This window comes from Pelophylax lessonae (assembly GCF_965119305.1).
Source record: "Pelophylax lessonae genome assembly, chromosome: 6".
Classification (NCBI taxonomy): Eukaryota; Metazoa; Chordata; class Amphibia; order Anura; family Ranidae; genus Pelophylax; species Pelophylax lessonae.
In genome coordinates, this window is record NC_138773.1 from 216,350,435 (window position 1) to 216,366,098 (window position 15,664).

At 45.4% G+C, this 15,664-nt stretch overlaps 1 protein-coding gene across 1 annotated transcript in view; it reads right to left on the minus strand.

The window, feature by feature from the left end:
- The window catches only part of ACADL (acyl-CoA dehydrogenase long chain), a 61,631-nt gene that overhangs the window by 10,370 nt on the left and 35,597 nt on the right, over window positions 1-15,664 (minus strand). Inside the window, exons 7-8 of the mRNA XM_082260157.1 lie at window positions 14,641-14,742; window positions 9,412-9,525 (exon numbers count right to left, since the gene is read on the minus strand). Of these exons, the coding sequence (XP_082116283.1) occupies window positions 9,412-9,525; window positions 14,641-14,742 (216 nt within the window). The remainder of the gene's footprint in view (window positions 1-9,411; window positions 9,526-14,640; window positions 14,743-15,664) is intronic.

Here is a 15,664-nt window from a genome sequence, read left to right on the forward strand (position 1 = left end):
GAAATCAGAGGGACTGGCAGGAGGCACCAGGGATTTCACACAAAGCAGTAGAAGCAGTACAAGGAGAGAAGGATACTTTTTCCTACAAGTACATGGTACAGCAGGCACATATCAGCACATATCAGGAGTATATGTGAATTATTGATTTAGAAATGGCGCCCCCTTCTAGTGAAGAAAATATATGTCATAAAGAAGAGCTGCCACCAATTTTGGTGGTTACTAAATAATGAATGTGTATTATTTGTGAGGCGCTATTACAAACTATATAAAACCAAATAATATGCACAATGTAAATTATATGAATACAATAACAGTCCATTTTCTCTTGTGTTCTTCCAATCACCACGTAAAACGAATGCTTATAAATCTTAAATACCAATTGGTGCTCTTGATTAGTGATCAGCCACCTTAATGTAAATGGGCCACTCGCTTAGAAATTTTTTTCCCCAAAACCGATTTGAAAATCTTCCAGTCAAGATCTGCCAGCTCCCTGGACTCCCAATGAGGAGGTAAAGATCTCACATCCACAGCAGGGTATTCACATTCTCTAGTGCCTTAAAGCGGCACCCACTCAATAGGCCTGGACAATTATTATTATTATCATTTCAGGTACTTATATAGCGCTGTCAATTTACACAGTGCTTTACATATACATTACACATTCACATCAGTCCCTGCCCTCAAGGAGCTTACAATCTAAGGTCCCTAACTCACATACATACACAGTAGGGCCAATTTTTTTTTTTATACTGGATCCAATTAACCTACCAGCATGTCTATGGAGTATGGCAGGAAACCAAAGTACCCGGAGGAAACCCACGCAGGCACAGGGAGAACATGCAAACTCCAGGCAGGTAGTGTCATGGTTGGGATTCTAACCAGTGACCCTCTTGCTGCTAGGCGAAAGTGCTAACCACTACACCACTGTGCCGCCCAATTGGAAAAGTCGCTCTGGTTCCGTGTGCGTTCCACCAAGTCGGACGTGACGAAACCGGAAGGGATGTCACTGTACTAGACCTCAATGCATTTCGCGGTTATGCGTCATCAGCAAGTCGTACAGCGGCCATTTTCCCTGAAGTCCTAAATACCCCTCTCTCTGTTCCAATTGGTTATCTTTATATATACAAGTGTCAGCTACAGTTTTCCTTTACAAATCTAGTATTTCTTCTACTTGTTAACACTAGTAAATATTTACTATGGGCCAATAGAGATGTGATGTTATTTTAGAATTAGGCTTGACAGCCTCCTACAGATAATCTTTCCCGTTTGTCACCGTCCCACATCCGTGGTCCGTTTTAACTATCTAAAAAATTAAAACAATATAAAAGCAAAATTAAATATTATTTACTCGTTATTTATTTGGTACTAATAAAACGGAATCCTGTTATTGACATATGCACCAGTTAACCTACAGACAATTAAGTAGAAGTTGTCCATCTTGTGGAACCTAGGGGGTACTACAACCGAGTTATTTATTGAACTTGTATCCTATACGGGGTACTACAACCTTGTTATATATTGAACTTATATCCTATATTCCATTAACATGTCGTTTAAATTAAATACTATTTCTTTATTAGGTTATAATTCCCTCATTTTAATTTTGTATTTTTCTAAATACTTAGACAACCCATCAATAACTCTCCCCTCTATTCTTATATTGAGGGTTCATATCTTGTTTGTAGACCAGAGGCCACCTAGGGATCTTTTGACCACTAGTTCATAGGCAAGGGAATGATAAATAACAAATGATGAATAATAAAGTTCCTAACTCCTTCATGTTTGTGGTTTCATCAACATATTTTGGGGTATGTAATTTATAGGTATTAACAGAACTGACATTAAGACTAAGATTTGTAGATAAAGAATTTATGGATGTCCTGATATGGAATGGAGAGGCTATATTTTGGGACCTTTTATTTACTTCCGGTTTCATTACGTCCAACTTGGTGGAATGCACGTGGAAGCAGAGCTGCGTTTACAATAGTCCAGGCCTATTGAGTGGGTGCCGCTTTGATGCACTAGAGGATGTGATTTTTATACATTTATTTTATACTATTTTATCAATAAAAACGTTACTGCACGATTATCCTGCTTCACATTTTATATTCTGGGGAAACCTCGGCCATTAAATACCCTGCTGTGGATGAGAGATCTTTACCTCCTGATTGGGAGTCCAGGGAGCTGGTCCAAAGATTTTGGCAGATCTAGATGGGAAAACTTTCAAAATCAATTTTGGGGTACAAGGAAAATTATTCTAAGCGATTTGGGAGGCCCGTAGTTATCTGGTGAGTGGCCCATTCACACTAAGGTAACGGATCACTAATCAAGAGCACCAATTGTTATTTGTTAAGAAGGTTTATAAGCACTCATTTCAAGTGGTGATTGGAAGAACACAAGAGAAAATGGACTATGTTATTGTATTCATATAATTAACATTGTGCATAATAACGGAATTTTTGTAAAATCTTACCTGTAAAATTCCTTTCTCTGAGTCCTCCGACAGTCGCCGCCTCTTCATATTCGTCACAAATGGGGTATTAGACTTTGCTCCGAAGGAGTAGCTAGGCAACAGAATATGTTAACATTAAAGCTTTTAACATATCCCACCCTCAAGGGGTGGTCCCCTCAGTCAATACCCTCCTACTTCCTGCAACCATATCTCAGTTTTAGTGGAATAGCAGTAGAGTATACAACCAAACCCCAAAAGAGGGGCGGGGGCGGCGACTGTCGGAGGACTCAGAGAAAGGAATTTTACAGGTAAGATTTTACAAAAATTCTGTTTTCTCTTACGTCCTCCGACAGTCGCCGCCTCTTCATATTCGTCACAAATGGGGACGTCCCAAAGCAGTGCAAACATGAGGGGTGGGAAACGCATCCGCGCCGAAAAGGCAACGCAGTCTCCGCATCAAAGGAAGGAACCTTACCAAAGGAAGGAAACCAGCTGGGCAACAGAAAAAAACAAGTGCTCAACAGGAGCAACAACCCAGGAAAAGACAAAAAACCAGGGGATACAAAACTTATCCCAACAGCCAGAGGTCCCCAACAAGGGACCCTAGGGAATTGCCGCACTAAGAACCTTGCGGCCAAAGGAAGCATCCGCCGATGCCTGAACATCTACTTTGTAGAATTTTGTGAACGTGTGTACGGTCGACCAGGTCGCCGCCTTACACACCTGGGCTACAGAAGCCCCATGGCGACAGGCCCAAGACGTACTCAAAGATCTAGTAGAGTGCGCCTTCACAGGCACAGGGGGAACCTTCCCCTGCAAAGCATAGGCCTGTTCAATGGTCTGCCTGATCCATTTGGCGATGGTAGAGGCCGAAGCCGCCATGCCCTTCCGAGGACCCTCTGGAAGAACAAACAAGGAGTCCGTCTTTCGAAAAGACTCAGTCGATTTAAGGTAAACCCTTATCGCCCGAACAACATCCAGAGAATGCAATCTCACCTCCTTTGGATGTTTAGGCTTCGCGCACAGCGAAGGTAAGACAATATCCTCATTAAGATGGAATTCCGAAACTCGTTTTGGAAGAAAAGAAGGATTAGGTCGTAAGACCACCTTATCCAAATGAACAACCAGGTACGGAGACTTGCAGGACAAAGCTGCCAGCTCCGACACTCTGCGAGCCGAAGTGATCGCCACCAAAAAGGCGACCTTTTTGGACAACATAGACAACGAGATCTCCCTGATCTGTTCAAAAGGAGCACGTTGCAACACAGACAGCACGAGATTCAAGTCCCAAGGGGGCAAAGGATCCCTCCTAGGAGGAACCAGATGCCACACACCCTGAACAAAAGTGCCAACCAAGGAGTTGGAAGCCACGGGACGTTGAAACAGAACGGCCAGCGCAGACACCTGACCCTTGATCGTAGCCAGCGCCAAACGCTGATCAACACCCGTTTGAAGGAAAGACAGCACACGGGAAACCGAGTACGTGCGAGGTGAAAACCCCTTGGACTCACACCAGGCAAAATAGGCCTTCCAAGTACGGTAATAAACCTTCCCCGAGGAAGACTTCCTCGCGTTGATCAAAGTATGAACGACCTCTGGAGAGAGACCCCTCTCCTTCAGGACCTCGGTCTCAACAGCCAGGCCGTCAAAGCCAGCGACTGTAAAGCAGGATGGTATATCGGTCCTTGAGACAGTAGATCGTCTCGAAGAGGCAGACGCCACGGGGCGTCGACCGCCAGATTCACGAGGTCTGCGTACCAGGACCGGCGAGGCCAGTCCGGTGCCACAAGAATCACCGTGCTGCGTTCCGAGTGTAACCTGGACAGCAACTGAATCGGTGGAAACGCGTACATCAGCCTGTACTGATGCCACGGGCCACTAACGCGTCCGACGCGTCTGCCCGAGGGTCGCGCGTCCTTGCCACGAACCTTTTCACCTTGTTGTTGAGACGAGACGCGAACAGGTCCACATCTGGAAGACCCCACTTCGCGCACAACATCTGGAAGACAGCCGGGTGGAGAGACCATTCCCCCTGATCCAGGGTCTGGCGACTCAGATAGTCCGCCTGCCAGTTCTCCACCCCCGGAAAGTGAACCGCCGTTATCGCCGGGACATGAGTCTCGGCCCAAGACAGAATGTCGGCCACTTCTCGAGCCGCTCGGGCACTCCTGGTGCCCCCTTGGTGGTTGATGTAGGCCACCGCCGTGGCATTGTCCGTCTGCACCCGAACCGGGCAGCCCTGCAGCCGGTCCGTCCAGCGATGAAGACAGAGACTTATCGCACGCAATTCCAGAATGTTGATCGGAAGGGAAGACTCCCCCTCCGACCAAGTTCCCTGGGCGGATAGAACGCCCAGAACACCACCCCAGCCCGACAGGCTGGCATCCGTGGTGATCACCGTCCACGAGACAGGACGAAACGACTTGCCCCCGGACACCATCGGGGACTGGAGCCACCACAGAAGGTTTCTTCTGGTGCGATGACTCAACGAGATTTGAAGATCCAGAGATTGAGGTCGCCCGTCCCACCTGGACAGGATCTCCGCTTGGAGACCCCGCGTGTGAAACTGGGCGAAGGGAATCGCCTCGAAGGCCGAGACCATCAATCCCAGACATCTCATGCACGTCCGCAGAGACGAGTGCGGAACGTCCCTGAGGGACCTGACTTCCTCCTGAAGAGTTCTGAGTTTGTCTTCCGGCAGGAAGACCTTCGCCTGCACCGAGTCCAGAATCATTCCCAGGTAGGGAAGACGAACCGACGGACTCAGTGTCGACTTTGGAAAATTTATCGTCCAACCAAACTCCTGCAGAGTTTGCATCGTGACAGACAGGTCCTTCTCCAGACCCTGGCTGGTCGCAGACCGAACCAGAATGTCGTCCAGATACCCCAGGACAGAAATGCCCTGGGCCCTCAATAATGCCAGAACCGGTGCAAGCACCTTGGTGAAGACCCGCGGAGCCGAGGCGAGACCAAAAGGCAACGCCACGAACTGGTAGTGATCCTCCGCAATGGCAAATCGAAGGAACCTCTGGTGACCCTCGAAAATGGGGATGTGAAGATACGCATCCTTCAAATCGATGGAGGCCATGAATTCCCCCGGAACCAGGGCAGCCACCACCGACCGCAGGGATTCCATGCGGAACTTGCGAACCCGCACAGAGCGGTTCAGAGCCTTCAAGTCCAGAATTGGACGAACCTTGCCCTCCTTTCTGGGCACGGTGAACAGATTGGAATAAAACCCCCGAAATCTGTCCCGATGAGGCACCGGAACCACCACTCCCTGAGCCCTCAGGTCCCGCACCGCCAGGTGCAGGTCCCGCAAACGCTCTGGAGACAGTTGAAGATTTGAGGGAAAAAATCTGCTCTCCGGCCGAGAGAGAAACTCGATCTTGTAACCAGATCGAACGATCTCCTGAACCCATCTGTCCCGCACACGGGCCAACCAGGGTTGAAGAAAACCGAGCAAGCGTCCCCCCACCCCAAAACTGGGTGAGGGCGCCCCTTCAGGCCGAACTGTTATGGGCCGCAGATCCGGATTGGCCGGACTTCTGTTTCCCAGACCAGGGCTTCTTCTGAGAGCCTTGACCTTTGAACGGCTTGCCCTTGTAGTGCGGCCGAAAGGCACGAAAGGACCCCTGAGGGGGCCGAAAATTAGCATGCTTCTTCCCAGAAGCCCCCTTAGCCTTGGGGAAATGGGGCAAGAGAGTGCTCTTACCCCCGGTGATCCCCTTAATCAACACATCCAAGGACTCCCCAAAAAGGCGAGACCCATCATAAGGCAGATTGGCTAAGGTCTTACGTGAAGATTGGTCCACCGACCAACATTTTAACCAAACCAGGCGGCGAGACAACACCGCCACGCTGTGCACACGTGCAGCCAATGGAACCAGGTCCAGGTCCGCATCACACAGATACATGACACCCTGGTGGATTTGATCCACCATATCCAGGGTCGCCGGCGAGGCCGAGTCGGCCACTAGGACGCGCCTAAGCATCTGCGTCCAACTTGCGATCGCCTGGGCCGCCATGAGAGAAGCAAACAGAGCTTTAAGCATAGAACCCGTAACAGAATAAGTATGACGGGCAAGAGACTCCAATCTCCTATCCGTGGCATCACGGAACACAGGGGAATCCTCTGCAGGAATCGCAGTGGCCTTGTTTAAAACCGCAATTGCGTGATCCACTGGGGGAGGCACACACCACCTTTCATCAGTGGAAGGCGAGAAAGGATAACGCAGCTTGAACCTACTTGGTACAGCAAAAGGTTTGCGCAGATTGCGCCATTGTTCCTTAACAGCGCGCTGAAAATCATCATTGCAGGGAAAAACCTGCGGCGTCCTGCGTTTTCTCTGCGTCCCATAGGCCGCCAAGGCAGCGAGGGGACACACTTCATCCTGCAAACGCAGTGTTTGCTTTATGGAAGCAATCAATTCATCCATGATTGCAAGCTCTTCAGGCGAGCCAGGGGGAGAATTATCAACCCCCTCAACTTCAGCCTCCACCTCGGACCCCACTAGATCTAGGGAGGAGCGGGACCCCGATAAGGAGGCCCCCGCCATAACAACCCCATCTCCTTCACCCTCAGAATCAGAGGAAAGAGCAATTCTGGGTCTTTTAGTAGATTGAGCAGCCACCAGCATCTGCACCTGAGCAGCAAGGCCAGCCACAATAGTGGCTAAATCCCCCCCTGGGGGGGAAACAGCAGTCCCCTGGCTTTCCACCAAGGCGGTAGGAAATTTGCCCTCCTGAGAATCCATTGCCCCTGTAATGCCAGACAATAAAGGGTTAACTGCCCCTTTAGGCAAGCGCAGCCCACCGCACCACACTCAAGCACAATGAGACCCCCACAGGGAATATGCAAACTGAACACAGGCAATGGATAGCAAGAACAGAAGGATAAAACCTGAGGAGACCCTCGCCGCTGCTGCTGCCTCGATCGGTGTTCCTGGAAAGAGGAAGTGATGCTGCCAGGGCGCTCTATGAAAGCCTATGGAGGCTACAAGAAAATGGCCGCCATGCATGTAAAACATGCGGCCGGAGCGAGTGTAGGCAAAATGGCGCCGTTTGGCGCCGAAACCGCCGCTCCACAGTGCAGTACTGCACACGTGACATCCCTGTACAGGAATACATGTCAGATCGCCGCAGCGATCGCTGTATATGCCCAAACATGCCAAAAAAACATGCCCCACAGCACACAGCTTCTCACACTGACCAGACTGACACACACAGTGTCACACAGCTCCCCCCCCCCCCCCCCCTTGCAGCCCACAGCATGCAGCCGAGAGATAGGGAGACAAGCAGTGTGAATAGAGGCAGGTTACACAGTCCCAGACTGACACCCCCCCAGACAGACAGGTCCCCACATAGATACACTTACCTCTCAATGGCGTGGGGGACCCGCACAGGCGAACAAGCCGCTGCACATGAGGCAGGGAGAGTCGCAATTCAAGACGCACAAAATGGGGGTTAAGAAACCGCACAGCGTCCAGTGAGGTAGCCACCTCACCAATCATCCCTGCACCGAACAGGGATGGGTCGTTCACTGTGCCAGGAGCGTTACCTGGCTGAACGCTCGATGGCAGGCTGGGAAGCCACTGACCCACGACCTGCGACCAGGGGGATCAGCCCGAGACCCAGCCCGCATGATCCTCTTCATCAGAAGAACTAACTAACGCTGACAAAAATAACAGCTAAGTAAAGGTAGAGAGAAAACTCAAACAAAATTATAAAAAGAAGAAAGAGTCTGGGGCACAAAGCCCCAGCACAGAAAAAGCCAGCCACTCCTGACAAGCTAGACATTAAAACTGAGATATGGTTGCAGGAAGTAGGAGGGTATTGACTGAGGGGACCACCCCTTGAGGGTGGGATATGTTAAAAGCTTTAATGTTAACATATTCTGTTGCCTAGCTACTCCTTCGGAGCAAAGTCTAATACCCCATTTGTGACGAATATGAAGAGGCGGCGACTGTCGGAGGACGCAAGAGAAATTTGGTTTTATATAGTTTCTAATAGCGCCTCACAAATAACACACATATCAGGAGTATAAAATGTTGGGTTTACATATTCTTTAAGATATAATATAGATGACCAATATGGGCCTGCTAAATGCACAAAGTTTGCATTGATTTCATAATGAATTGCTTAAAAATGTCCTTTTATTTCCTCAAACAACTGATTATACTATGCGCTATATCATGTCCTATCTGTTCATAATTTTTATACGTAAATAGGTACACCAGTTCTCTATTGTGAGTTAAAGTATATGCACAGTCATAAAGTTGTTGTTTTTTTGATAGACTATGGACGGTGTAAAACCCCAGCCAGTTTATTTTTTGCTGTCTGTGTACCATTATGGAAATTTCTTTTCACTTCCTGACTCAGATACGCAACAGGAAGTTAAATGAAATCTCTCAAAGTAAAGAAAATTCTCCATCTTAGACAGTTGTCCCCAGAAAAGTTGTCCCCATTAAAAATTTTCCCCCTTGCCTTTCATTTTGGAGACAACTGTTATTTTTTGATCTTCCTCACTTTGTTTCCGACAACGGTCACCAGTACAAAAAAAAGGGAATCATCTCCCCAATGGGATAAAATTGTGACAGATGGTCTAACCTTTTTTCCCTACTCTATCCGAAACAAAACTAAAAAGAAAAAAGTTCTGCCAAGAAATACACTTTAATCTGTTAAAGAAAACAAAAATGCATTTCTTTCCCCTCAGAGTCCCTACAGGATGCCAGTCGGTTGACTGATGTAAATAAGATATTAAGGTTACCACCATCATTCTGATGTGGATGCAGGAAATGGAGACACTTTCATAATATAGAGAATGGTTCAAGTCATTTGCAGGTGGTGAGGACCAATAACATATCAAATCAGCGCAACCAAAGGTTCTTAAAGTAGATACTGCACCATATTCCTTCTTGATTAACAACTTTTATCATAGGTGTGGACAAAATAAATACCTGTAAGTGTGCCACAGTCTTTCCAAATGCCTTCCTTTGCCTGACATAGTTACGCGTTTCCTCAAACATGAACTCACAGCTAGCAATGGCCATATCTGCAATCAATAACCGCTCCTACAATTTACAGACAAGTCATCAGTGTTAATACAGAATTTGCATCTTAAAAGTTCAAATTTATAAATAGCATATAGATAGAGTTCTGCTCAACCAGCAGAGTAAGGAACAAGCTGAAAATTTTCAAGCCAAAATAATGAGTTAACAGCCATACATTCAGAACACTAAAATATTGTTGGGCTGCCCCAACAAGATAATTATGCAAATCTTCACAAATGCCCAATACATATAATGTGCAAACATAATACATGTGCAAATATGCAAATTCATAGATAAATAATTCAATCAAAGTTCATAGATGTGGTTTTTTTTTTTGTTTTTTTGTTTTTTTATTAAGTACATTGTGCAATACATTTCAAACCCACAACAATATATCAAAAACTAAATTCCAGCAATTATTTCTTTCCTAAGAAGAGAAAAAAGAATAATAAACTGGGAAATAATTGGCAGAGCCCTTTTGGTTAGGCCTAACTAGGAAAAATAAAAGGAAAAGGAAAAATAAATAAAAAGGATAAAGAAAAACACAATATTAGGGAAGTGTTACAGCCCATTCAGACTAGCGCGTCAGGATTTTGTGGGGCGACCTGTGAAGTCGCGGTGCACGCCTCGGCGCGACTTGCACGGACTTCATATAATTGAAGTCAATGCAAGTCGCCTCCAGGTCGCCCCAAAGTAGTACAGGACCCTTTTTCTAAGTCGGAGCGACTTGTGTCGCTCCTATTAGAACGGGTCCTGTACTATTCAATGGCGAGCGAGCAACCGCGACTTGTCAGGCGACCAAGTCGCCTGACAAGTCGCGCTAGTGTGAATGGACCCTTAGGATCAGATAGAAAAGTGAAGAAATCGACAGGACGAAAAACTTTGCCATGTCCATAATTGTCCCTTCTCCTCCTAACCCCCCCCCACCAGAAAACAGAAAAAGATCATGGTATATCCTCATACTTCAGGGACTGTTGAACTATCCGTGAATGAAAGCCGTCCATGGCGACCAGGTATCCCTAAACTGATCCTCTCCTTCAGAGACATGCGGTCATGTTTTCCATTGTCCTGATTTCATCTATTCTGGAAAACCAGCATTTTAAGTTCAGGATGCATGCCTGGGGAGCATTCAACAGGTGTGGTGACAAATATTTTTTATAACGGTATAAGGGCACTGAATTTAGATGAAAAGATATCCCAAGGGGTCCATACCAAAATCAACAGATGTCACTTGTTTGATCACGGTTCCCACCTCCCTCCAACACCAGGTAAGCAGCGAACACTGCCAGAATATATGTAGGAGAGTGCCAGACTTTTTGCAGCGCCAGCAAAACTTAGAAACTTGGGGATAAAGTTTGTGTAGAGCCGGGACCCTATACTACCTGGATAAAAGCTTATAGCCCTGTTCCTGGATGCGGCTGGCTATGGAAGATTTATGGGCCTGAGAGATAATCCTGGTGATTTTCTGTCCTGAAAAGGAAGTTTGTAAATCAGATGCCCAACAGTGAATTAATGGAGGGATATAGCCTTTTCAAAGGAGCAATGAGCTGTTTATACAAGACTGACAGCAAATGCAGTACATAATTGCCATCTGTGCAAAAATTCTCAAAAGGCTGTCAACGGCCTAGCGTATAGCCCTGCATCTGGTATAGACTGCAAAAAATGAGGCAATTGGAAGGCTGACCAAGAACTCAAAAGGAGGCTGTGTGAGAGCATAAATATCTTGGGTAGACAGGGGTGGCAAAATGCATACATAAATGATTGATTTTTATTTATTCATGGCTTTGCATGTTTGTACGTTATATGAATTGGTCTAAGTATTAGGCATCTGTGAAGATTTGCACATTAATCTTGTTGACGCAGCGCAACAATATTTAGTGTTACAATTACTGTCACATTTGGTATTTGGATATGTATTTGAGTGCAGCTGCATTTATTATTTGCTATAGGACTTTTAGTTACCAAGCGCAGCTATATAACAGACATATATTACCTGTTGTAATCAAGTACATTTTATATAGGCTGTAAAACTCAACCAACATTGTTTGCAATAAGTAACAGTTTTACAGCATGCATATGTAGTGGTGTTGTGGGGTCACATTACGATATATTTATGCCTTGCTACAATACCCACCAAGTATGACCTGCTGGTTGCCATAAACCAGCCTTTGGACTGAGAAGGTCACCAGATGCAGGGGTTTGTTATAGTAAATTAGAGGAAGCTGCAGAGTTGAAGTGAAGTGAGTTGTGGTCGCTGGAACACAGAGCATAGCAGGACCAAGAAAGAGTGGAGTGATCGTCTGCCCGACAGTGACCGCACAATCCCGGTCGTGACGTCTTTACAAAAAGTGTTATAGTACACAAAGCCTACACAAAAGGTAAGTGCCACTAAACATCAATGTTGGGGCATTCCTTCTCCCATTGATACCAACAATGGGGCATTTATTAATCCAGCTTCCAGTTGATGCAGGGTCAGTAATTGCCCTCAGTGATGCTGGGGCATTTTTAAAGTTTATATTACTCCAGTTGATATTAGGAAAGTTTGCACGTCCACTGAGAACTGAGGAAGCGGCAGGTTTTACTCCCTCTGACAGCCAGCATCAGGACAACTTTTATTCCTACTGATCACTGATGCCACAACAATTTTCCACTCTGACCACCAACACCAGGGAATATTTTACTCCCACTGACCATCTGCGCTGGAGCATTTTGCACTCTCCCTGGCCACCAACTCCAGGGCATAAATTTTACCCCCCACTGTCCATTGGCACCAGGGCAATATTTAATTCTATTGACTAGAGTTGCACCGATACTGGGTTTTTATCAGCGAGTACCAATACTTGTGCTCAAGTACTCACCCATACCGTGTACCGATACCTTTGCGCTGCAATTTGAGCCCATACAAAATGAAAGGGCTCAAATCAAACTGCAAAGACTGAAGTCATTAGGACACACAGGAGCGGCGGGGGAAACCACATGCAATACAGACAGGAAAACGCACCGCATTCCTGTTCAAATCACATGCGATTCTTTGCTGTGATTTGAACCAATTTATCTTGTATGGGCTCAAATCGCACCACAAGGGTATTCGTTTAGGCATCGGAGCATTTGCAGGAGTACAAGTACTCCTGCAAATGCTCAATATCGGCACCAATACCGACACCGGTATTGGCATCAGTGCAACCCTACGACTGATCACCAATGCTAGGGTTCTCCCCACCCCCAACCAACAGCACCAGGGCAGGTTTTACTCCCACTTACCACCAGCACATTTTTCACTTGTCTGATCAACGGTGCCAGGGCATTTTGAACACTCCCTGACCACCAGTGCCAGGGCAATTTCTACTTCCACCATCGGTGCTGGGGTAGCTCTTTGACCACTGACACTAAGGCATGATTTACTACCATTGGTGCAGTACACAAGAGCCTTTTTTATTCTCAAATATCTCAGATGGCAGGGCATTTTGTTTTTCATTCTGACCACACCATCCAACAGCCTGACAGACAGTGACCTAGCCCTTTGTTTAAAAATCTTTGTGACCCCCTGCTGTAAAGAGTCACATGTAGGTGCACATTCTACTAACCAGTAACCTCACTCTCTGCGATATTGTTGTATTCTGTTCGTAGATCTATTCAGAGATAGCCATTTTGGTGGTTTTCACATTTTAAGCCCTTAGGACTCTACACATAGGTGTACTTTTATGAACGGTGAATTTTTTTCTCTGTTGGCTTCTCTGCAGTTCGCCGGGGAAAATGATCACCTCTGGCACCCTTTTTATGAAGCGGAGAACTTCAGTTCTCCCAGGGTGATCAGAGGAGAACAGTTTTCTCGGAGATCTGTGTAGAGGTCAATGGAGTGCCTGTAATCTCGTGAGACAAAGCGAGATTACAGTAGTATGAAAATCCCTGGCGCTCTTTAACAAGCAGTGATAAATTAGCACTGCTGAGTACACAATCCCCACTAAGGTTAATAACTAATAGTCCCCTTACATAAATATTATATATACACACACACACATTATATATATATATATATATATATATAAATATTATATATACACACACACATATACATTATATAATATATATATATATATATATATATATATATATATATATATATATATATATATATATATATATATATATATACACACATACATACATACACACACACACACGTGTGTATATATGGCAGGGGGACATGATTACTGTGTTTGGGGGTCTGAACGAGGAAGAAGGAAGTCCATAATCTTCTTTTTCCCCCTCAGTTCTCCCCCGATTCTGTCTTCACTCCCCGCTTCACAAGCTCCAGGCTGGTGAACCCGGGAGTGTGAATTCTGGCACAGATCGCCAGTGAAGTGCGGGGATCGCAGCTTCATAGCCTGGCTGTTTCTGTGTCTGTCAATGACAGATTCCCGTGTGAAGAGATGCTCAGCGAAGAACATGTTCTCCGCTGATCATTTCTGTTTCATAAACTGAGAAGGATCGGAAATGAGCTGTGATCAGCAGGATCACTGCTCATCTCCATTTCATAAAAATTAAAAAGGACACCATATTGTACAATATAGTTTGTCACTGCTATATGTATATTTATATATAATTAAATTGCACAGAGTCACCCTCCTCTTCTGGGTCCCCCACTGGCAATCATGGTTCAGCTACTTTTGGGTCTACCCTCATAGCAAGCCACACAGTGTGACTCAGCCCTGCCGCTCGCTCTCTGAATTTGACCAACAGCAGCAGGAGTCAATCCCACTGTTCTCAGCAAAGTCCATGAGACCAGGAAGAGAAAACCTGCAGCGTTGAATCGATACAGGAGTCATGCAAGTGCTGGGGAGGGGGGAGAGCACACAGTGGAAGTTTTTTTTTTACCTTAATACAGAGAATACATTAAGGTAAAAACCTTTATACAGAGAATGCATTAAGGTAAAAACCTTTATACAGAGAATGCATTAAGGTAAAAACCTTTATACAGAGAATGCATTAAGGTAAAAACCTTTATACAGAGAATGCATTAAGGTAAAAACCTTTATACAGAGAATGCATTAAGGTAAAAACCTTTATACAGAGAATGCATTAAGGTAAAAAACCTTTAGATTTTGAAACCACTTTAAACCACTTAAAAAGACACACCTGAGGAAGTTCTGCCATTAGGTAGTAGAAACCTCTATTTTCTTCTCCCAATAAGGCATCAGCAGGAAGCCGAACATCTTCAAAGAACAATTCGGCTGTGTCCTGAAAATAAAGGCAATTCAAAATAGAATAAACAGTTTTCTGTAAAAGACAACAAATCTGTAGGCAATAAAAGGTCTTCAATGAAGTAAAAGAAACGACACTCCTTATCCTACACTCTAGGATGGATCGGTTCATACCTATGAAGCATTGTACACAGCTGAGAACACTAAACTATTCAAGAAACTATAGTCTCATCATTTTACTGCTACACAAAAGGCATAAATCTAGGATAATTTAAACGATACAAAGACATTTTAGACAATTGTGTGCTTTCAACCATGTGGCAACAGTTGAAGGAGGCTCTTTTCTGTTTCAGCATGACTGTGCCCCTGTGCACAATGCCAGGTCCTTAAAAAATTGGTTTGATATGTCTGATGTGGAGGAACCCCAGCAGTTTGCACAGAGCCCTGATCTCGACGCTATAGAACAGTTTTCGGATGAACTGTAATGCTACCTACAAGACAATACTTCTTGTCCAACATCAGTACTTGACCTCACCTGACCTCTTATTGTCCAACATTAATACTTGAAGAGTAAATCAATTCCAAAATCAGGCAAAATTGCATACAGGCGGTCCCCGGGTTACAAACAAGATCAGGACTGTAGGTTTGTTCTTAAGTCGAATTTGTAAGTCTGAACAGGTACATTTTTTAAGTTGATCTCCGGCCAAAAGAATAGTTTTTAGTTTGTTTGGATAGAATAGGGAAGGGTTAACACCCCTGTACCATTTGTTGTGCTGTCTGTACCCCTGTTCAGAAGATTTCACCTCACTTTTTGTCCCCATGAGACAACTGTATTTTGAAAATTTTGGGTTGTCGTGGAAACAAAGATTGGTGATAAAGCTTCAGAACTTTTATAGGAGTGAATTTCCCTTCCTAGGGCTAGATTTCCTCTCACTTCCTGTTGTTTCTCTCCGTTTGTA